General features: G+C 37.2%; 4 protein-coding genes across 4 annotated transcripts; 3 read left to right on the top strand and 1 right to left on the bottom strand.

Annotated features, from left to right (window-relative positions):
* Positions 1-1087: 1087 nt before the first annotated feature.
* On the bottom strand, positions 1088-6705 carry LOC101305725 (beta-galactosidase 16-like). Its single transcript, XM_004292664.1, has 19 exons — positions 6538-6705; positions 5549-5644; positions 5319-5431; positions 5139-5205; positions 4917-5009; positions 4679-4822; positions 4468-4562; positions 4224-4332; positions 4063-4147; positions 3840-3958; positions 3575-3736; positions 3310-3491; positions 3127-3218; positions 2932-3041; positions 2673-2765; positions 2469-2567; positions 2189-2334; positions 1711-2071; positions 1088-1633 (listed from the first exon to the last, which is right to left on the bottom strand). The coding sequence occupies exons 1-19, from the start codon at positions 6703-6705 to the stop codon at positions 1526-1528; spliced, it is 2442 nt and encodes an 813-aa protein (XP_004292712.1). The 3' UTR covers positions 1088-1525.
* Positions 6706-12250: 5545 nt separating this feature from the next.
* LOC101312884 (proteasome subunit beta type-3-A-like) lies at positions 12251-14744 on the top strand. Its single transcript, XM_004290843.1, has 7 exons — positions 12251-12415; positions 12512-12693; positions 12783-12890; positions 13030-13119; positions 13261-13345; positions 13823-13917; positions 14436-14744. The coding sequence occupies exons 1-7, from the start codon at positions 12410-12412 to the stop codon at positions 14482-14484; spliced, it is 615 nt and encodes a 204-aa protein (XP_004290891.1). The 5' UTR covers positions 12251-12409; the 3' UTR covers positions 14485-14744.
* Positions 14745-15406: 662 nt separating this feature from the next.
* On the top strand, positions 15407-16305 carry LOC101313173. The gene has a single exon (XM_004290844.1). The coding sequence runs from the start codon at positions 15526-15528 to the stop codon at positions 16174-16176; it is 651 nt and encodes a 216-aa protein (XP_004290892.1). The 5' UTR covers positions 15407-15525; the 3' UTR covers positions 16177-16305.
* Positions 16306-21021: 4716 nt separating this feature from the next.
* On the top strand, positions 21022-22926 carry LOC101312592 (NAC domain-containing protein 2-like). The gene is made up of 3 exons (XM_004290842.1): positions 21022-21293; positions 21387-21661; positions 22115-22926. The coding sequence occupies exons 1-3, from the start codon at positions 21134-21136 to the stop codon at positions 22547-22549; spliced, it is 870 nt and encodes a 289-aa protein (XP_004290890.1). The 5' UTR covers positions 21022-21133; the 3' UTR covers positions 22550-22926.
* Positions 22927-24759: the final 1833 nt, after the last annotated feature.

Genomic DNA, 24759 nt, shown 5'->3' with positions numbered 1-24759 from the left:
TATTGAAGTAATCAAAAGTAGATGGAACTGTATCAAGTTTCCGTGAAACAATACAAGCTCTAAAATCTTTAGAACATGGAGCTCTAGCTTGCACAACTACTTCTAAGAACAAGCAACTTGAGACGAGAGTGGTTTGAAAGGAAACGAAGTGGCCGATGCATAGGTAAAACTGAACTTGCTATTCCCATAGATAGGTTGGCCACCCTTGACGAGACACACGCTGCCAGATTTGCTCAAGACTGAAGAATCAATCTTTTCGACAGATTGAAAGCCATCGCAGCTTAGTTTAACACTCATTTGAGTACATATGCAGTTGTTGGTGATCGTTAGGCTCCATTCGGGCTTATTTTGAACCAACTTTCCTGTTGGTGACTGTGAAATAACCAGATTCTTCTCAGTGCAAGGTTGACAATCACCTGCATAACAAAAAGTAAAAGCACAAGACTAAGAACCAAATGCAAAATATATAAGAACTCTACTAGAAAGTAAGAATGGGGAAAACTACGTATAAGTAAAAGATCACCTCCCACAATGAGACCACAAAGGATGGTGATACAGATTAACTTTAAAGCTGCCATTAGAAATGAACAAATGATATAGAAACCAGATAGTGTGCTTTTCTTGGTGTTTGGTGTAATAGAGGGATCAACCGAACACAAATTTATAGTGAGTGTAGAATCACAATAAGAATTTTCGATTTATAATTATTTGACTTTGCATTAATTCTCTAATCACAAAGATTAAAATGCGTAGTTAATGCACAAATTAAAACGAATTTGCATCTCCATATTTAAGAAAAATATTTAGAATGATACATTCCCCTTTTTCTTTCAAAACATTCCTTCCATGTAAAACTTAACATATTTAGAAAATTGAATGAATAGAAACAGTCTTTAAAACCTAGATACGTCGTTTTGAGTCTGTATCTGTATCGGATACGCTTGAATACGCATTGAAGAAAGAGAGAGGAACATGTTGAAGAATGATGATATGAAACAGAACCACTGTTGTCAACATTCAGAGATATAAGAAGCTACATCAAGCATAAAGGGTTCCAAATTAACCAGAGCTTACTTGCAAAGCTTTCAAAATGCACAATTAACTTGGTAATTGTAACACCTTACAATCTTCACAGTAGTATCTAAAATGAATCAAAACCACGTTTCCCCACGACTGTGATGATCGAGCTTCATGTGAACTTGTATATGTCTATTTTCCTATGTTGATGTGGGCTAGATTGCTGTTGAGGCTTGTTATTGTATCTCATTTATTTAAGAGTTTCCATTTGAATCAACTGTATGTTTGCGCAGATTTTATGTATGGCATAGCGCTTAAATAGTTCATTCAGTTTTTAAAGTTTATTGACAAGCTTATGAACCATCAAAAGTTTATTGTAAACTATGATTTGAAGATAAATGATAGCTCAAAGCTGGTCTATACTTAATACACTATATCACTGAACTATGTAATCGCTTCTTCTGTTCCTCTAGGACATAGGTGATCCAAAACTACTCCACTAGTATCATCATGCACATTGCGCATCAACCAACAACGTTTTGCTGATTCTTGGGCATGGATCACCAAACTTCTCACTTGATACCGAGACCGAGCATCTCCTCTTGCCCAGGCAAGCCTGAAAATATTACAACATTATCAGAAGTTCACAACACATAATTTCAATCTCACTATGGTAAATGCACAAATGCTCACCTTCTGTACAACTGCTGTAGAGTCCTCTGAATGGCAGCTTCCGGCGGCATAAGTTTTACAATCACCGGAAGGATTGCCATAGCTTGCATATAAGATTTTGGAAATGTAGCTATTTGGAGGACACCTGAGTTTCGCTGTTGGCTTTCTGCCGGGGTTCTGTCTTGTGTTGTTCAGGTTCCCACTAGTCCTCTGATACATCCATGTGCTCACTGGGTGTAAATGTGTTTCAGACACAAGCGCACACACTTTCGCTACTGAAATTCTGTCCAGAGATATCTTAACCGGGTCGACGCCAGTTTCTTCTTCAATGAGAACTAACAAGTTGCCAGTAGGCTTCAGAAAAGATCGAGGAACATGATACCTAAAATACAAAGGGTATAGGTAACCGGTTAACAGTCTAATTAGCAACATGACATACCAAACTGTCACACAAAAGATCAAGATTCATGATGAACTTCATAGTCTACATAGTAGATACCATGTCTGTGAAGGAGTCCCTTTCGGGGTGTGGAAGGAGACCCAGTATCGACCAATGCTTTGACCATTGATCCAAACTTCACCTTTTCCCATGGAACCAAGATTTAATGCAACAGGGTCATTTCCTGCTGGTGCATCAAATAAAGTCTGCCAATTGACCATAAATTTAAGAGGTTATATATGGTGGAAGCCAGACAATGGAGAAGAGCTATACATAGATTTTGATTAGCTTGTTACAAATTAAAGGAAAACATAGCATTTCCATGGACCTTCCTCCTTACCTTATACCATGTCATGGGATGTTTTGTAGAGCTTAATCTATGCCACTGAACTTTACTTGTGTCTGTATAGATTTGTAAGTTCTCGCCAGACAACCCAACCTTCATAAAATATGAAGTAAATCTAAGAAGAGAATTTTGAAGGGTAAGCAGTAAACAGTTGAACTTTACATATGAAAGAAACATGCACCAAATCCTTAAAATCACCTGATATCCCCATGCATATGTGCTGAAATCTTTACCGTCAATCTTCACACTATGTAATCCATAATCTCTACGCTCTAGATATGCTCCATTGTCCTTCACATAAAATTTCAATTCGGCTTCAATTTGCATGCAGACAATGATCACAAACCAGAAAATATAACTGACTTTCAAATATGTGTGGTTTTATTTTTGCTATGATTGCATTTGAAGAGGAAAAAAAAAAAAAGGAGGGGAAACAAGGATTAGGATAGAAAAATACCGGCAGTCCAACCATTGCACTTAGTAGGGAGACATGGTTTATCCCCTTATTCAGATTAACCTTACTCTCCAAGGCAAAACCTGCATTCCTGTGCACTCCATGTCCAGATCCTAAACGATATAGCAAAGCATTCCAAATAAGAAGTGAAGGTTTGATGGTATAAGAATCGTTCAGATACTGAGATGCAAACTTTACCTACAAGTACTCCATTTACGAATGAATGCAAGACATGTCCGTGTGTTTGCACGTTTAATGTGGATTCTGGATTAGGAGAGTCATGCTGAAAGCTGCATTTACAAAACAGTTGTAAGGGTATTAGTAAATGACATGGTTGATCAGTTTTCAGCCTTCTTGATCCTCATTCTAGTTTAGGTTTACCTGAAAGTGTACCACAGATAATCAGAAAGATCATTTGTAGTTCTCATTTGGTCTACTATTATGTTTTGCCGTAGAGAGGTGTTGTCATAAGTGGGAATGGGTTCATTGTACTCTTGCCAATTCTGATGTGAATCAAACTTTTGAGTTGGTGTCCATGATCTTGTAGCATGTTGTGCGCTTACCTGTTGCACAAGCCATTTGAATAACCTATAGTTAAGTATTTGATTGCAAATGAAATGGCATGATAATGGTGAGGACTAATTACCTTTCCAGTGTTAAAAGCTACGCTTTTACAGTCTGGTAAGATACTAATCGACTTTGGATACAATTGATAAGGAGAGTTCTGAAATTGGACAATAGCATCTTTAGAGCCATTGTTCACCAGGAAAGCAGCACACTCTCCAGATTTAACTTTGTAGACATACGCCTAATAAAAATAAAAAAATAATAAAAACGAGATTGGTCATTTTTCTTCAAGAAACTAATCACTGGCAAAGAATATGCTTAGAAATTCTCATCAATGCTCTTACAGTTTGAGATTGACCCAAATTGACAACGGTTTGCTCTCCAGCAAGTAGAGGACTGATGGACAACTTCACTGCGGCATGCAATTCCTTGAGATGACTATATTTTGGTTCATTTGGCATACCTGCAGAACTCATCATCAGGTATATAGACAGTTCAAAATCTATAAAATTAATGTCATGAGTATGTGCCAACTGCCAAGGAAAAAGAAGTTAAGAAAAATCTTACCATACTCATCAAGAGGAGCTTCATCATAATAACTGGTAGTCACAAACTCAGAGGCTGTTCTTCCGAAATTGGTTCCTCCATGATACTAGATCAGATATAAGCGCAAGTCAAACATCATGTTGTATCCTGGATTCAATTGAATTTTATTTTGATAAACATACCATGTAGTAGTTTACATAGCTTCCTTTATTCTTTGCAATAAAGAGTGCAACATGATAGGCAATATCTTCAGCTCTTCTGAGGTATGGTTCATCCCCATATACTTGGTATCTTCAAAACAAAAGTACAAAAGCAGATGTAGGGATTACTTCGGAACAATATATTGTCTTAGCCACCTCATTCTAAAAAGTTCGGAAAATGAAACTCTAGATATATAGTCAGATCATAAAGACAGGAAAGACATACTGGCTTGTCCAGTCCTCTGTCCAAATTGCTGGCTTGTTAGGGGCATTTGGGCCAGCAAAGGTTTCTCCACACTTCATTCCATTACATGCATTGATCTGCAGAATCAAAACAACACCAAATTTAGATATAGATCAATGTATATAACATGTTAGACTATTAAGCAAACAACAACTAGACAATTAGCAAGTTTGATAGGCTTGAGGCTACTAACCACAGCGCCGGGAGCATCGTCTTGCTTGCACATAACCCAGGGCACACCAGTTTGAAAGCCTTCCGCCATGGATGCAGCCCACAGAACATAAGGAGGTCCCCTTTCATGAAAGGCCGATTCGACATTTTTGTACTCGTTCTCAATCTACACACAGATTAGAAATGAGAAGAGAGGCCTAACATCTGAAAACTCTTATGCAAACGTTATGAGTTTTCAAGTTTGAAGTTTCTGTTTAAACCTGTGACAATATAATCGGTCCACCTTGTGAAGCATACAGTTCATTTGATTTCATCAGGTCTACTATTTTTGCTGTAAACCTCTGCATTTCAGCCTGTCATTAACAAAATGGTAACTCTAGCTGTTAGCTACTGTAGCATACTTCTAGTCCTTACTTCCACTGATGAATTGCATCACTGTGGATATAACAAAGAGGTGAATCCCTTAACAAAGAAGCTGATACCTTGTACGGTTCATTATCAGACCGGAAGACGATGCCCGGAATGTTCCTTAACCAAACCGGAAAACCACTGCACCAACAACTCCATTACATTAACTCGGAAAGCAACTAATGTTATATTACACTATCAATCTGACAAGACAAAACAAAACATGAAACTTGGTGATCGGAACTATTTTTTACCCATAAGTCCATTCACTCTCAATGAAGGGTCCAATCCTAAGGCACACATATAGGCCTTGTCTGTGCACTTCCTTCATAAAAGCAACTATGTCACTTCTTCCATTGAAAACAAACTGCCAGAAACAAATACATGTTACCCAGAAGTTGACAAATTTTGGGCATTATTACTCTCGCCATTTAGCATATGATTAGATAAACTGAGCAAAGAGGGAATGAAATAAAATTCCGACCTGTCCTTTCTGGGGTTCATGAAGGTTCCAAAACACGTATGTTTGTATCACATCTATTCCCCCTTCTTTGGCTTTGGCTATCAGAGATGGCCACATCTGAAATTACATGAAAATTTACATCCATATATAAAAATTTGAGTTTTCACATAAAACTTATTGAATTTGTGGTGCTCGAAGAAAAAAGATCAAATAAAATTGTTTGTCTGTATGTCACTTCAGTTTGTTGTTTGCATGTCTTGCCTTATCATCTTATCTTCTCGCACAAGGCAAAGGGGTTTGTTAACCAAACAAACTATACACAAAGTCACAAACTAAACAAGAATAGAGAAAAGGTGGTATGAAAATCCATGGTCGAATTGCTTGATCAATTTCGTGAAGGACTGGATTTGCATGATTGGGTACGTAGCACATCTCATGCTTCTTTCAGGTAGTTACAAAAGTAACAACAAAGATGTCATAATTCAAAACAAACAAAAAATCATAATCTACAAACACATTTAGACAAATATGATAAATGCAGTCGAAAATATCCCCCACTTCAAACCTATTCAAAATCTTTTTTATGTACGAGGTCTACTATTTCCTAATTTATAGAGTGTAAATAATCTTCCTAATCAACAAAAAATATATAAACTGCAACGTACGTAACATAAATTTGATTTATGAAATTAAACATATCCCCCAGTTTGCGCCTACAATTTCCACAAATTAGTGAATCATGCAGTAGTAGCTTTCCATGTGTGAATGTTTATTCTTATTAGGTAGGTGAATTAGGACAGACAATCAGGAAATAACGATTAATGTATCTTCCTTTCCAGTGAGAAAACTAATTATGTAAATCAATTAACCAGTCAAACAAAGTAAAACGCAGAATTCGAAACGTAAAGAAACGTGGATTCATTGAAGAAATATCAATGAAAGACCAAATTAAACCAGTGAAGAAGAAGAAGAAGAAGAAGAAGAAGATAGAGAAGAATGCATGTAATAACCTGAGGAGTGCTTCTGGGGTAATGAATGGAACCGGAGAAGAGAATCTTATGCTGACCGTCGATTATCAGAGACCGGCCATCGTACATGACGTTGTTGTTGACGCCGGCGAGAGAGGTTCCCGGGTTCATAAACAACAATGCAAATCCACACAGAATAAACCACACCATCTTCATGAGTTACCTGACACACTTTGTTCACAGAGTTCTGTCCTGAGTGTCCTCAAATTAGGTGTCGAACTCCGAGGAGGAGTTGTTGCTCTGAAAAAAAACACTGTTTGATTGATGAATATAACACACTTCAAACAAACGGTAGAGAAGAGAATAGAAAACTGGGTCGGTCTGAGGAAACAGAGGGCCTGGACTCTTGAACAGCTCCACAGCTTATGAACTACTACAACAGCTCCGTTATTCCTACTTATATATATATATGAAGTGGTTTGTGCGTGCTTAATTTGTCTCTGTCTGAGTCTCCATAATTCCATGTATAAGGAAATTTCGTATGGTTTGTAACAGGCAGCAAATATGGTAATGGTATTTATTAATTGTCCTCAAATTTTGCAATTAAAACCTTAATCAATATTTCAATAAATCAGTTTCATTTTCACCAAAAAAACCAGTTGTTCCTATCTTTGCATCCAACATGATGTATCTCTTTGATTCGTATCAATAAAATATTATTCCTTTCTATTAAAAATAAAAATAAAATAAAACATCCTATCTTTGCATAGAGGATCCCTTTGCATATTGATATCTGATTGTGTATCCGAAATAGTGAATCTTTTGCATTTAGTTAGTTAATTACTTTAGATAGTTTCCCATTTGAAAGAGGCCAACATTTGGAACTTATCCCATCAAAGAATACTGATAAAGATCAAAATCTCATATATACAAGCGAGAAACAATCCTAATGTAACCTGGCTAGCTTGTCGTGAACTTTTAAGTAGATACTATACTTAACTAAATTCTAAATAGTAATAATAATATGGCAAATTACGTGTAGAATCCACGTTATTTATTTGTATACAAATGAGTAGTAATGCTAGATAAACCACATTTCTTCACCTTTTGGTGAACCACCAAGAGCCCACCTTAGGTGACGGTGACAACTGATGTGGCATAACCAAGTCATCAAACAAAATTTCTTGTTTCTTAAATATCTATCTTACTTAAATATGAAAATTCTTTCTTATTAGCATCAAAAAAAAAATGAAATTCTTTTTATTTTCTTGAATCAATCTTAAAGATCATATAAAATTAAAATAAGAGGAAATGCATAGTATGAAGGACAATGTCTACGGAAAGATCTCTATGAGCCACAACTGCATCCTTCCCAATATCCATATTTGCTGCAACTGGGGTTAATTGTATATATATCATTCTTACTTGAATCTAATCAAACATTCATTTGATATTGGGGAACTCTGACCAAGGGCATTATAACATCAAAAACCCTAAAATCAAAATCCATCTTGATTGGAGGTAGACAGTAGACTCAATGGAGGAACAATTTATTTTTTTCAGGAAATTCAGCTTTGTACAACTGAATTAAAGAGCACAAAGCCATTTCAACTCCAACAATCTTTTGAATCCTATTATTTTGCTTTACGATCTTAATGTCTTCACCAGACGTTCATTTCTCCCTCGATCTCTTCTTCTCCTCTATTCTCTCAAACCTCAACCACTCAAGTCTTAACCGTAGCTATCACCTCCTCTTCAATTGAACATCTCTCTTATCAATAGATAATATCAAGAAGTAAGCATGGAATGGACATGAAAGATTTTTGAATGACGGCATGCATCAATTATAAATCAAATTCCTCCCCCTAAACCCTAATTCCAAATATGATATTTGTGATTTCAAACTCAAAAATGCATGACAGAATTTTTGTGAACGACGCTTGCGAGGAAAACGAAGTAAGATTGAGATGGTGTCGATGATAAATTGATCGGGAGGAACCAAGGAAGTGAGAAGGGATGGGAGGAGAACAACGTCAATGGATGAAATCGTCGCGCACATAAGATCAAGAAGCAAAAAAGTAGGATTTAAAAGATTTGATAAATTCAAGAAAGTAAAAAATAAAAAGAATTTTCATATTTAAGTAAAATAGATATTCAAAAAACTAGAAATTTTGGTTGATGACATGGTTATGCCACATCAGCTGGCACCTAAGGTAGGTTCTAGGTGGTTTATCAAAATGTGGTTCATCTAGCATTACTCTATACAAATTAAGTGACGATCATATGATTTTGTTACGTTTGTAAACAAGAGTTATCGTAAGCCTATCTACTGCAAAATAGGACATCTATTGCCCTGAAAACTGGGTTATTAAAACCAAACATGAATAGACGTAGACGGAGTTGCTTCTTGTTTTAAGGCACAAAACCATGAAGCAGATTTACCAGTCCTTGCTTAATATATTATCCAATCTCAAGCATGCAATTGAACTGTGTGTTTTGACTTGTATATATGAATATGCACAAATCCACCAATTTCTGCTTATAAAACCGCCCAGTAATGCTGCAGAGTCGACCAGCCATGCATGCATGTTGTGCTTGTTTATATATTTGCATATATTTCACTAAAATAAGAATCACGGCTCGGGTTTCATGCTGAGTGATGTTTCTGTTTGTTAGACATCGACCTATAATTGTCAATATGATGAATATAAATGAAATGTGATGATCTATTCAAACCTAACTTCAAAGAGAACGGCATGTCACCAAAACGGCTGTATGTATATGCAACTTGTGAGTCTGTTATATCTAGAAGATGCTTGTCACGGATAGGCAGCAAAAGTTGAATATAGCGTGGGATGTGTAACATGTTGTTGGATGAGAGTTCATAAGGGCGCACAAGATCGATCGAGTTTATTAGAAAGATACAACAAAGAGAAAGTGTCCGTCATTGTTGAGGCTAGAATTTGAGTTAGAAATATCAAGAAATGGGATGAATGATTCATCTGTAGCTTAGTGTATAGTTCATCTGTCAAGGCGTTAGTAAGAGATGATTTCACGATTCTATACATAGAGGGTAGAAGATCGACATGTCTATACTAGCAATGACATTAACTACAAAGTTTGGCTCTCAAAATTGTATATGTGCATGTTTTATGAAACTCTGTGCATATATATGTAGATGCATAAAATTTAATGAGAATAATAATCATTAAATTATGTGGACGATGCATGGGCTCGATAAATTACATACGTGGCTCATGAGTTGGCAAAGTTGAAAAATCTTCGGAATTGACACGTGGCGATGTGTGAATGGTCGGTCGACAACAAAATTATCAATCCCGACTAAAATCAAATATTAAATGTCAATCAATAATCAGATATCAATTAAATTAAATTGATTATCGAATAGGAAGTCGGACATTTAATCAAATTGGTGAAATACCTTATCGGTCATAATTAAATTGATTAATTAAGACTGATTGATTTAATTATGGTAATTGAATCAATTAATCAAAAATGATTGATTTAATTATATCATTAAGGAAATACAATTAAAGTGGTGACTTCAATGCATTCCATTTACGGAGGAACATCGCCACTATAAATACCCCATCTCATATCAAGAGGAGGACTTCCGGAGAAGAGAGAAAAATTACTCTCAAGAGCTCAGAAGTCTCCCTAAACTCTTGAAGAATCATCAAGCTGCCAAATAACAGATTCTTCATCAACCTCAAGCCTAGAAGTTGTCAAATCCCAAAGAGTCACCAAGCTGCCAAATAGCCGACATCTTCACCAACTACAAGACGAAGAGCAACTACCACGTGACACTGCTCGTGGCCTAAAACCGATCAACATCAAGCCTCAACGGCCCTTGATCAACTTTCGTCTCCAAGTCTTCAACAAATCAAAACTTTTACCAAATTCTTGAACAAGCTCGTGGAGAATCAACAATCACCAAACACACGTGTCGATTCATCCGCTATCAAGCCAAAGAACGTTCACCACGTGACACCTCTAGTGACCCAAATTCGACCAAGATCAAGCCTCTATGGCCCTTGGTCAACTTTCTTTTACAAATCGTCAAAACGATAAGAAGAACAAACTACAATTATTCGATTCAAGATCAAGTCTTCGTCACCCTTGGATCAAATCAACGTCGGAGATCGAATCAAAAAAAATTCTTGTTAAAAGAATACCCCATAGAGATTGTAACCCATAAATTCATCAATACAAATATTTTACTTTGTACACGTGTGTTTGTGTTATTCATTATAGGAATTTTCTTGTTTACAATATCTTAGGTAAGGTATCTTCCAAGTTTTATATTGGAAAACAATATGTTCATTTGCTGAAAGGTCGAAAGCATAGCCAACGAAACATCAGTTTTAGCAATATATGTAAACAAGAAAATTTATGTAATGAATAACAGAAAAACACTTGTACAAAGTAAAATATTTGTATTGATGAATTTATGGGTTACAATCTCTGTGGGGTATTCTTTTAACAAGAATTTCCTTTGATTCGATCTCAGACGTTGATTTGATCCAAGGGTGACGAAGACTTGATCTTGAATCGAATAATTGTAGTTTGTTCTTCTTATTGTTTTGACGATTTGTAGAAGAAAGTTGACCAAGGGCCGTAGAGGCTTGATCTTAGTCGAATTTGGGCCACTAGAGGTGTCACGTGGTGAACGTTCTTTGGCTTGATAGCGGATGAATCGACACGTGTGTTTGGTGATTGTTGATTCTCCACGAGCTTGTTCAAGAATTCGGTAGAAGTTTTGATTTGTTGAAGACTTGGAGACGAAAGTTGATCAAGGGTCGTTGAGGCTTGATGTTGATCGGTTTTAGGCCACGAACAGTGTCACGTGGTAGTTTCTCTTCGTCTTGTAGTTGGTGAAGATGTCGGCTATTTGGTAGCTTGGTGACTCTTCTGGATTTGACAACTTCTAGGCTTGAGGTTGATGAATAATCAGTTATTTGGCAGCTTGATGATTCTTCAAAAGTTTTAGGAGACTTCTGAGCTCTCGGGAGTAATTTTTCTCTCTTCTCCGGAAGTCCTCCTCTTGATATGAGAGGGGGTATTTATAGTGGTGATGTTCCTCCGTAAATGGAATGCATTGAAGTCACCACTTCACCACTTTAATTGTATTTCCTTAATGATATAATTAAATCAATCATTTTTGATTAATTGATTCAATTACCATAATTAAATCAATCAGTCTTAATTAATCGATTTAATTATGACCGATAAGGTCCAATTTGATTAAATGTCCGACTTCCTATTTGATAATCGATTTAATTTAATTGATATCTGATTATCGATTGACATTTAATATTTGATTTTAGTCGGGATTGATAATTTTGTTGTCGACCGACCATTCACACGTCGCCACGTGTCAATTCCGACGACTTTTCAACTTTGCCAATTCATGAGTCACGTATGCAATTTGTCGGGCCATGCGTCGTCCACACAATTTAATGATTATTATTCTCATTAAATTTTATGCGTCTACAATATATTTAGTTAAGAACTTAAGAAATACAATGCAGATGAAACTAAAACTATCGTAGAAAACATTCATTTAGGATTAACTATCTCCAATGAAAATAGTTGAAAACTTGAAACCTTTGCCAACAAAAAAAATCATAGGTTAAGTAAGGAACTACATATACTGCAACAACATCTGGTTTAATGGACCTGGCCCAAGCCCTAAAGCATCCCAAAACATATGGCCCAATCTGTTTGTGTTTTTTTTTTTTGAATACATATTGGAATTTGAGCTGGAGTAACGAAGAAGAAATTAAAATACTTAATAGTTTTCTTCTTCTGCAAAAACCATTCGCAATTTCACACAAAACCCTCCTTCTCCAGTCTCACTGAAACCAAATTTCCCAGCAGAGTCTAATCTCCGATGTCGGTAAGTACGCGCGTGTATTACGCTCTCCGACGCCTAGGGTTCCCCAAAATCGCAGCAAGATTTGATTTTTAATTCCAATTTTGATTTTGCTCACAGATCTTCGAGTATAATGGAGGCGCTATAATCGCAATGGTGGGGAAGAACTGCTTCGCCATCGCCTCCGATCGCCGCCTCGGAGTTCAGCTCCAGACAATCGCCACCGACTTCAAGAAGATTTACAGAGTCAGCGACCGGCTGTTTCTCGGCCTCTCCGGCCTCGCCACCGATGCTCAGACCCTGTAAGTGTTCGGCTCCTAGGGTTAGGGTTTTTGAGAGTGTTTGATTTGGATTTGGTGTAATTGTTTTTGGTTGGGTGATTTTGGTGAAGGTTTCAGAGGCTTATGTTTAAGCACAAGCTGTATCAGCTGAGGGAAGAGAGGGATATGAAGCCTGAGACTTTCGCTAGCCTCGTCTCCGCTATTTTGTACGAGAAAAGGTGTGTAATTTGGATCAATTTGATTGGGTGTTATGTGTATGCGTGAGCAATTTGATTGGTACTGTGTGTTTCAGCTTAGGTTTCTACTGAATGTAAATGGCATATGAATTCTAATTGTGTTTTCGTTTTTGTGGTTTAGGTTTGGACCATACTTCATTCAGCCTGTGATTGCTGGATTAGGAGATGGAGACAAGCCATTCATCTGTACTATGGATTCAATTGGAGCCAAGTAAGTTGGTTTTCGGGTTTGGTGTTCTGAATTTCTCATAATGTTAGAATTTCCTAAAAGCTAGGACTTTAAAATAGTGTATATGCTTACATGTGTTAAGTTGCTTCCTATAGTGATGCCATTTGTGCTATGTGTATTCAGGGAACTGGCAAAGGATTTTGTTGTTGCCGGCACTGCATCAGAGTCCCTATATGGTGCTTGTGAGGCGATGTTCAAGCCTGACATGGTTTGTTTCTGTTCTCAACCAATCAAGATTTGTTATTTGAACTGCTTGTGTTTTTCTATTTAGTCAGATGTTTTTGGTGTTAGATACTATAGACCATCATTTAGTTCAATACAAGTAACTGTCAAGAAGTTGGCTACTCTGAAATGTCTCAATGCCGATATTAATTAATGGTTAACATGAATGGGAATTCCAGGAGTGGGTACAGATTGGGGATATACAATTGACTGATAAAACAAGCTAGAGGATATGTACCTTTATGTGCCTTTTCTTTCTATCTTGTGAAGGCACTGTTGTGCTAGATCATAGAAAAAAGCTTTTGGAGAGAAACTGTAATAAAGGTTCTGAGGATTTGATAGGGCTTTATTTTGTGAGAGCTGCTCTAATTGGCAGGAAATCATATAGTGAACTACAATTGAGCAGTGGTAACCAACAGCAGAATGATTTATAATACATTGTATTTTGTAAATTGTCATTCAGGAACCAGAGGAATTATTTGAGACTGTTTCTCAAGCACTTCTATCATCAGTGGATCGAGACTGTTTGAGTGGATGGGGTGGCCATATCTACGTTGTGTAAGCTTCATCATACCCCTTACTTTTCATTTAAGTAATTGCTATACAAAGTGTAACAAATTCAAATTTTTTGATCTTATTAGCTGCTAAAGAAAGCAAATTAGATATGCCTGTTTCAGTTTAGTACAATATTAGGAAACAATTTGTCAATGCCATAACTTTGGCAGGAAGAATGTTCACTTAATATGTTTAGTGCTATTAAGAAGCAGTATCGCTGTGTATTCTTAGGCCATCTTTTAGCAATGCCTATTGTTAACACTGCTGCAAATTTGCCTACAAAAGAGAAGGGACTAAAACTTGACAATAGCTGCACTTATTGGTGATGTAATTGAACATTGGTTCACACTTTTTCTTCCTTTTTATACCAGGAATCAATTTCTAGGGAAGACTGACTTTAATCCATTCTAAATTATTTCTTTTCCACCTTCTAAACTTCCAGTATATTTCATCTCAATCTTTCAATCTCCTTGTATATGAGAGGTTTTGCTGCTGTCTAATATGTAAAGTCACTATTGCAGGACACCAACCGAGGTGAAGGAGAGGATCTTGAAGGGACGAATGGATTGATGCTGCATGGATGTATCGAATCCTTGCCTTCTCATGTTTGTGTCTTGGACTTCAGTGGGCAGCTATAAGCTCTTGTGGTGATTCAAAGCTCTATGTTCTCTGTTGACTAAACTATGTAATTTGATCATATTAGATTTTCACTGGAGAAATTGTTGGGAAGTAATTCAGATGTGCTTTTAAATTTAAACAATCAGTATGGTCTTAATTCTTAAATGTTTCTTAATGAGAATGCACATTTATCCAGATATATTTGCTCCTCTGATACAATTTGTGTCACCTGGTCCATATTCTTGACCACTGGGATCTACTGTCATTGTTCCTCAATTCTTTTCCGCAGTTTCTGGTTCCAACTGTCCAAGGAGTATGTAATCCCTTCTATTAAGGAAAAACTTAGATCTGGATCTAGATGGTTTATTGCCGTAGGTCGTTGTGCTCATTTAGTTGTTTACAGGTCTCTATGATTTACGCAGTATAGGACAGACTCACCAATAAGAAGCCTGGCTTTTCTTTTGCACCAAGCCTGCTTTTTGCACAAATGAACCCGAGAAGATATCAAAGAGTTCCATGAGTACAATTTCGCAAAAACCATTTTACGCAGTCTAACAGTGCTTCTCTGCTATGATAGTTCAATAATGTTATAGGAGTAGAATATATTTTGACGACCTGATTTATGTGTTAATCTCATAGTGAGTTATATGAACAAACTTTGGATGATGAATTGACATGCATGGGATTGCCTTTGCCTAGAGGATAGGCAATTGTGTAGGGCACAAGTCTTAGTCTAGGACTTGAATCTTGGAATAAGAATTAAGAGGTAATAACTTATGGGAGATTATTTTCATTTGAACAAGACTTTGAACTAAGAATCTTGGAATACTGAAATCCAGGATAAATGGTTTCCCATTGCTTGCCATGGAAGTTTACCTCTTCTCTAAAGAAACCTGATAAAATAATACCTCCATATTTCCCTCATATACTTGAAACGAATTGTGTTATAGGCACTGTGCCGCTGCTGCAACTGATTGATCATCATAGTTTTCGATGGAGGGAGAAGAAGAGACCAAGCAATCAGATCCCCGGAGCTTAATCCCTATCTCCGAGCTCAACCAAGTCAGCTCGGATTTCATCCTAGCCATGACTGTGCACGAACAAGAGCAGGCGTACAGGATGCTTGAAACAATTGAAAGCGAAAGCGAAGAAGAAGATGATGATGATCAAATTCATGATGTCGATGATGATACTTCTTCCTCTGATGAATTCTATCGTCAAGATGATGCTGATTTCTTTGAGCTTCTCGAGGACGAAAATGGAAGCGGCAGTGACCAAGAAATGGAGGAAGATGATTTTGGTGATCTAGATGTGGATGAACTGACTTACGAGGAATTGTTAGCACTTGGAGAGTTCATAGGGGTAGAGAAAAGAGGTCTGCCCAGCAATGAAATTTCTACATGTTTGCATCCCCATACATACAGACTATCTCCAGTTCATCAGAGCAAGAATAGCGTTATTGATAAGTGTGTGGTATGTCAATACGAGTATGAAGATGGGGAAGCTTTGGCTGCATTGCCTTGTGAACACTCTTATCATTTGGAGTGTATCAGCAACTGGCTTCAGATCAAAAAATGTTGCCCGATTTGCAGCACAGAAGTTTCATCGTCGTCGTCGTCATCAGCCAAAACCAAAATTCTATAGCTGTCTGTTAGGATTATAAATTTCATTGTTAATTGCCTCTGATTGTAAACTTGTAAATGCATATGTACAAGATGTCTGTTCTTAATTAACCCTGTGCAAGAAATAAAAAAATTGATAGCTTATACTTTTACCTACAATCCAAGCATAATCTAATCTGACATTGTTGTTCTTTAATTCTACTTGGAAAGCTTATACAATCTGTTCTCTCATGAGCTATGGATTTTAAGATTACACTCTAAATAGATGTAATCACTCGCAACAATGACGGTTCATTAACGGTGTGTTTGGATGCAAATGAATTTCTGGGAATTTAATTAAAAATGAGGAATTCTCAATTTCTTTGAACTCTCTCCACCGTTTAGATTCTTTTCCGTGGAATTTCCAATTTTCACGGGAAAATAACCGTGAAATTTGAGAGTTTAAATTCCCAACCTGAATTCCTCACAAAATAAGCGTCATTAATTTATCAATCCTCTCAACTGAGGTTAGTCTAAATATTAATTCTTATTGTTTTAAAATTCTACATTATGAAATCCAATCAATGAAATTTAAATTCATGAAATTGTAGTTCCTATGACTTTAAAATTTCTGTGAAAATTGCAATTACTTAATCAAAACACAACGTAAAAAACTAATAGAATCAATATGACTCGTCATACTCGAGTTTCTTCCCTTGATTTAATTTCAAGCGTTTTTGTTTTTTGTTTTGAATTGATTACAACAAAGTGTGTGTGATAAAATATTTCAGAGGGAAACGAATTTCCAAAAGAGCAAGCACAATGCAACATAGACGAGGAGCCAAAGCCCCAGAAACCACCAAATTTTACAGCCTGCAAGTTTTTGCTTTAAGAATAAGTTAAAAGAAGAAGAGACATCAAATCTTGAAGAGCAAGGAAAGTTAGATGTCAAATTGTCAAAGCAGCCTTCTTATCTAGTCCACGAAGAACATAAACAAACTTTGGAAAAATCAAATCATCATAATAACCACACGATGGCACAAATAAAAGTCTGAGAAAGAAAATGATAATATCAAACATTTCAATGTTTGAAAGTTCTAAAGCGCCGCCTTAAGCACAATGCAGCTGCATGCCATTGGTGGTCTCAGTTTCTTAGTCTCGAAGTCGCAGTAGTAGTCTCTGGGCAGGTCTTATCTTGTCCCCAGGCAACATGCCAAAACAGATCTAAAAAAACCGCCATAACTTGATCATGGGTATTTGACAACCCAAATTAGTTTAATGTATCTGTATTGATATACAATACGAATATTGTAGAACTTAGAGCGTTAAGCATCAAACTGATGAGAAGTCTTTGTTATTAATAAAGTAGTCTAGGGTTCATATATAAAACCAATTGGTAATAGATAGAGTGACCTAAAGTCTTATAAACCCACAGATAATGTCTCATATTTCTGATATGAGATTGATATCTCAACAGTTATATCTATAGTTTATTAGTGTTCATCACCGATTAATAATAATTCTGATTCGTATGAGTTCATTGTTTAATAAAAATGTATCTATATCAACGATTTATATTAATCACCATTAGTGTTTAAATCGATGATAACAACAATGATTGACAATCTATCTTTCACATAGATTCCACTAGTTACTTGAAAATTTACAAACCCTTAATGCCATGTAAAATAAACAAGTCATCCAAGCCTCGAGTGAGTGTAACTATGGAGGCCTCAAGGTATCTAATACACCAGATAAAATGTTAGTGCATGCATTGACGTATTATTTCATACAAGTATAGATTAGTTTTACGAAAATGGTGTCCAAGTGAGACAATAACTAGTGTTAAAACATTTGCAACTAATAAGATCTAAGATTGAATTCTAGCTAGGTACGTGAAAACATAACAAATATCAGACATTGAGATGGGAACATCTTGAAAGCCAAGTCGTGCCTACCCCAGAAGTGTTCTTTCTGTAAGTTCTCAATTTCAAGTTGCGAAAACAAGATGAGCTCGTTGTCAATTTCCAGCGGCCACGAATAACAAAAAGATTTGAATACTAATCTAGCTAAAGATATTAACTTAACCCCTGCACAAAATTTGTGACTATACCTTTGGAAGTGTGGAAGAGTATGAAGGATGGGGACAAATCGGCGGCAGACTTTCGAGTGCGGCCCCTTTGTCATTTGGGTAGCTCTAGTCAAGATTTTGACTAGAAAAAAAAAATATATTGATCGATTAAAAACGTGTTCATTTCATTTGGTCACTCTGCCCCAAATTTCTCAATCCATATGAATTTAGTAACAAAGGACCAAAGTTTCTTTGTTATAGTAATGTTAGGATCGTGATGGAATATTTATATTTGTAAGCCACATTCTTCCTCTGGTTTCACACCCCATACAAAATGTTTATGCTTCGATTCTCTTAGATTAGTGTGGAAACTTTTTACTAAGCATTAGATCATTTGGAGATTGATTGGAGATCACACCACTAACTTTAATTTAGGTTGAAAAGCAACATGTTTCTCCTTTGGGCAAAGCAACCTTAATGTCTTGGTTTAGTGGACTTAATCCTTGATGCGTTGTTCTTTTATATTTGCTCGTGCAAATTAGGGAAATAAGAGGATAAAGAGAAACATTGACATGTTTTACTCAGGCTAAAATCACTTTTTACTCTAGCTAGGTTATGTTCTAGTCTTTAGGTATTTGATTGCAATTACAATTTCGAATTTTAACTACAACTTTTTATATTTTCACTTTCACAAAAGTTCCCTGAATGATTCCCCTCTTGCATAATTTGGTTGTTTCACTTTAGTTTAATTATGTTCCATCTTTTTCATATGGTATACCTAGGTTGGATAGATACATACATAATGAAACAAAATGAGTAACTTCGATCTGGCGCTACATCGCAAAAATGATGCCCAAGTAGAATAATGCACACTTTAGCACCTCACCTCTCTATGTCTATATCAATATCTTTCATGGAACCCTATGTCTAAATCGAACACATATATATGCTTTTATGTCGATCGCAATTAGCAACTACTAACAAAAACCAATACAAGAAGAGTCTCTTGCCATCGAAACAGTGGCATACACAGTATGTAATTAGAAACCCACGTAAATATAGTAAGCAACTCAATCCTAAAGCAATAACACTCAAACAAGAAAACCCTAATCTGGAAACAGAGATAAAGCACACAAAGGTCGACCGGAGTTAGACCAACCACCACTCAAACCCGTCTTCATCATCAATCTCCGTCTTATCCCAACCACAAGAAAACCATGGATTATACAAATTAAGCATCGTACTTTAACTAAGGAGATAAGATCATATTAAACTATAACAAAACTATAAGAACTAAAATTTTACAAAAAAAAAAAAAAAAACTAATAAGAACTAAACTATAACAAAACTATAAGAACCCAGAAACGCATGGTGTGTGGCAGCAGCTCATTAGGGCTAACGTCCATGTATTATATTGACGTCGTTTTCCGGTGGTCGACGTGTCGTCGACAGAGCTCGCTAGTCGCTACTGGAGCTTTTGAGTCAGGGCTGACGTGGCACGGGACTTATCCACAGAAGGGGAGAAGGGATGAGGCTTATTAGGGGAGGTTAGCTTGGAGTTGGCGCAATGATGGCCATTAACGACGGCCACCGGTCGGGTTGATGCGGCCACGTAAACTATAAACCTTTTCTGATGTTTTCGTGTGCGTCTGTTTCGAAACGGACAAAGACTTTTCGAGGGAATCGCTGATAAAGTGACCGTCGATTTTGCTGGAGGCTTCCCTGTTCCTTCTCTGGTCCCGGACCTTCGTGTCTACACTCTACACTATACAACGATGACCGATGTGGTATGGATCAAAGGAGTGCTAGAAGTTTTATTCTTATGTTTAAAGATGAAAAGCTTATCTATTGTTAAAAATAAGATAAAAATCTTATTTAAAAATAAATAAATAAATAAACTTATCAGATTTACAAATATAATGAGCGCATGTTTATGTGGCTAGAATATTGTTGTGGGAATTTGCTTCATAGAATATGATGTATATAGCTAAAGTTTCACGTCCTCGACAACCAAAAAATATACCAAAATATCTTTCTTCATAGAATATGATGCATGTATATAGCTACTTTTTTCATACCGTTGCAAAAAAGTAACGCAAAAGATACACCAAAGTATATTGCTCATAGCAAGGACATAATCATAATTATCAATCAATAAAAGAATTTGGTTGAACATTAGGTGATCGTTTGGTTTTTTATTTATTTATATAAATTGTACCTAGTCATCTGAAATTATCAATACATTAAGATCGTACAAATACGATTGTAACATCATATGCATGATTGCGAGTTACTAAACATAGAAACCACAGATTACCTTAAGAATCAAAATAATCTTGTCTTGTAAACAACTAAAACACCATTGTTATTTTCCGCATTTTCCATAAAACAATTATTTTTCCCGTCCCATTTAAGCAGCTGACAAATCCACCACACGTGTAAGGAGACACCGCTGACGTGTACACTCGATTCCACCGTAGATAAAATGTCAGCATATTTGACCTGACCCGCCGACTCTAGACGGATCCCTAAGACCGCTTAAATTGCGCCCGGTCCAATACCGACTCGCGAGCCCGTCCAAAACATGTTGCGTAAGCAGTGACTACATCCCACGCCCACAAGAGGATATCGACACCACCGCACCGCACTTCACCGCTCGACACGTGTTTATATGACGTCAGCACCCACGCCTTTCCTTTACGGTCCGCCCAAGAGAAAAACGTTATCGCCCACGTGTATTCTAGAACCCACCGGTCCGTCCTGCCACGTGTCCCTCCCTTCCCCTATATATTCGTAGCTCTCCCTTGCGTTTTAAGTTTCAAGCGCCGAGTAACTTGCTTAGCCCAGAGAGCGAGAGAGTCAAAAAGTTACTGCGACCAACAGAGAGAGAGAGAGAGAGAGTAAAAACAAGATTACCGCCGGTGAAAAAATGTCGTCGGAGTTACAGTTACCCCCAGGCTTCCGGTTCCACCCCACCGACGAGGAGCTCGTGAAGCACTACCTCTGCCGCAAATGTCTGTCCCAACCAATCTCGGTTCCGATAATTGCCGAAATCGATCTCTATAAATACGACCCCTGGGAGCTCCCTGGTAATTTTTTTAATTATTCTCTCAATTTGGATTTCGCAATTATAATTTTCCGATAATCGTCTTATTAATCTGATTTGGAATCTTGATTTTCAGGTTTGGCTTTGTATGGAGAGAAAGAGTGGTATTTCTTTTCACCAAGGGACCGGAAATACCCAAACGGTTCAAGGCCGAACCGGGCGGCCGGGAGCGGGTACTGGAAGGCGACCGGAGCCGATAAGCCGATTGGGCTTCCAAAACCGGTCGGGATTAAAAAGGCTCTGGTGTTCTACGCCGGAAAAGCACCGAGGGGAGAGAAGACCAATTGGATCATGCACGAGTATCGCCTCGCCGACGTGGATCGAACACCGCGCAAGAAAAACAGCTTGAGGGTAATGATCAATCTCCTCTATATTCTATGGGCATATTCGTCATTTTTGAATTGTTTCTATATGCATGACGCATGACACTACGTCCCAAATCGTACTTTCTTTCCATTGCAAAATTTAATTTAATTTAGCAGTTAGGACCCACCTGTCGTTGTATTGATTTGGCAATTGGCGGCCGGTGGTGTGAACGGTGGGTAATTTAACCTAATTATGAGTTAATTTGGTTGATTAATTTCTCTATTTGGAAAAAATAGATAATTTCTTTTTGCTGACGGAGACAGAAGCAAGCTGGCGTAGTTAATTGTAGAATTATTAATTTCCCCATTTGGGAATTATTCCATTTCCATCGTTTTCGTGATTAATAGATAAGACTGGTATTTATCTAATTTGTGGATGGGATTTGTCTGATTAATTGTGATTAGTATCTAATCGTTTTTATTAATTGTGGTTTTACAGCTGGACGATTGGGTTCTGTGCCGCATATACAACAAGAAAGGCACGGCGGGGAAGGTACAGCCGCCGATGAGTCAGCAGGCGATCAGCGGCGGCTCGGAGTTCGAGGACGTGAAGCCGAAGAATCTGATGGCGTGCGCACTCCCTCCACCAGCGGCGGTGGCGCCCACGCGCCCGAGTGAGTACGTGTACTTGGAGAATTCCGACTCGGTGCCGAGGCTGCACACGGACTCGAGCTGCTCGGAGCATGTGGTGTCCCCGGAGTTCACGAGCGAGGTGCAGAGCGAGCCCAAGTGGAAGGAGTGGGAGAGAGCCCTTGATTTTCCGTATAATTACGAGGATGCCACTATGGGAAATGGTTTCGGCGCGCAGTTCCAGGGCGGGAATCAGATGTCGCCGCTTCAGGACATCTTCATGTTCCTGCAGAAGCCGTATTGATTTGGACGGTTGGATTTGAATGGGGGCCCGACGCACTTTGGTGGATCAGACGGCGACAGGAGACCCAAGTCAATGAGTGTGCCTTCTGCGAGTTCTAGTGCGTTCGATTTGACGTTAAGAGTTCGATGGTACTGTGGGGGTTTTACTTGTGTGTCCAGCATTTGGATCCAGGAGTGAATCTGGGCCGTTGATGTCGGGTGGGGGAAGTTCCAGTGTAGGTGGTTAATAAAATCTTAGTATGTGTGCAGCATGTACATATAGATATAGATGTTGTCACATAGATGATTTTGAAGGTGGTTTTTATAAATTCGGATATTTGTTTCTATCTATCTATCCCGATTTCCATATAATAGTGAAGTTAAATCTCTTTGATTCTCAAAAAATAAATAAATCTCTTTCATAACATGGAATTCAACATATTGACTCACCAAGTTTACTACAAAGGAAAAGCATGAAGTTATGAGTTATGACAAGGTAGTCCTATGATTCTCAAAGAACAAAAAAATAGTGTGAATAATGTGACAAGTCTTGTGCTCATATGTGTTTTTTTGGTCCTCTCCATGACTCGAATGTTAAAGTGAAAAAGATGGACATACATAATTTTAAGTTTTTAATTTACCTAGGCCAAACTCATGTTTCTTCTCCTAAAAAAAAGTAAAAAAAAAAAAAAGAAGGCCAAACTCATGTTTAAAATTAAGGGTGGACATTTGCCACCAGAAATGAGGTACTTCATCGTATCATCACGGTTTAATTCATTATACAAACCGTATGGGTTCATGTGGACCGGATTTGGTTTAGAGACATTCTATTCACACCAACCCTTCCCGGTTATTAAATTTATTTAGTTTCTATATAATTTAAATATTTTTTTGTATATAAGTTCTCTGCTTAGCACTAGTGTATCATTACGAAAAATGAAGTGAAAATAAGCGTATAGTAGCATGTTGCTTTTTGGAAGAGGAACATGCATGTAAACTGAATCAAATTGGGTTTAGCCTTTAGGCATGGTTTTGTAGATTTCTTAGTATCTGGCTTCAAATTAAAATGGCAACAAGCAGTATACCCGAATATTCAAATCGGTACATTTGTAATGCCGATATGTTTGAATTGAAAAAGTGGATTGGTTTTAGCTTGGGTCACCCACACCACATCTTGCTCACACATATTCAAGATATTTGACTTGTCTTAATTTGTCTTATCGGCTTAATAATTGTCTTTTAGTCTTGAAACTTCCATCTCAGTTTACTTAGAAAGTTGTTTCTTACCTCCGAGTTTCAACGAGGCCATATTTAGTTTAAGTTTGATAAGAAATGAAGACGTTTTTTTCACTTTTTCTAATTTTGTTATATGTATGTATTTTCGTGAGAATTACATAAAAGTGTCTTGAACTAGTAGCGCATGCGCTTTTGTTTCATGACTTTCATAATAAGTTGTAAACTGTCATTTTTGAATCTTTGTAGCTTGTAAATAAACTGATAAGGTTCCGCTTCATTACTAAAAAAAAAAAACAACAAAAAAACCCAAAAAAAAAAAAGTTATGATTCTTGTGTCTAGTAACTCGGTTTGCTCTTCAATGGCCTGACCCATATTTTAAGTTTGGTTGGGCTTTGATCCAATGAAGCCCCTATATAAGTCTCAAAGACACTGTACAAACGAAAATTCTATATAGGGCCTCCGGTTTTTCCATAACCTTTTGCCTTTGGGGGATTGCCCTATTTGATCCTTTTTATACGTCTGGGAATCTATATAGGGTTTTCCTTCCAGAATATAAGGAACGATTTTGGGCAAGTGTTGTCTTAGATAGGTTGTGCAGGAAATTTGTATTTGTCGTCTGAAAGTAAAAGAACCTGTATTGATACGTGAAAAGAGGTACAAAGATGAATTTTTCAAAGTTTAGTGTTACGAATTACTCTTTTTTTCAAAGTTCTTACAAAAACATGGTCTATCGTTGTGCTAACATGAAATGAATGATGAAATCCGCCCAAATGCGGTCTTTCCATGGACGGAACTAGAGCCTCATCCCCCCCAAGCATGTGCAAAACAAACTTCTAACTTAAGTAGAACTTAGTAATTAATGGTAAATTTAGTCATCAACATAACGTTACATCCGAGTGTTGTAGTTAAAGGATAAAAATTGAATTTGTTCTAACTTAAGTAGAACTTAGTAATTAATGGTAAATTTAGTCATCAACATGACGTTATGTCCGAGT

Source organism: Fragaria vesca, linkage group LG2 (assembly GCF_000184155.1).
Source record: "Fragaria vesca subsp. vesca linkage group LG2, FraVesHawaii_1.0, whole genome shotgun sequence".
Lineage (NCBI taxonomy): Eukaryota > Viridiplantae > Streptophyta > Magnoliopsida > Rosales > Rosaceae > Fragaria > Fragaria vesca.
The sequence above is the reverse complement of the archived record's forward strand: the minus strand, read 5'-3'. Positions and strand labels throughout refer to the sequence as shown.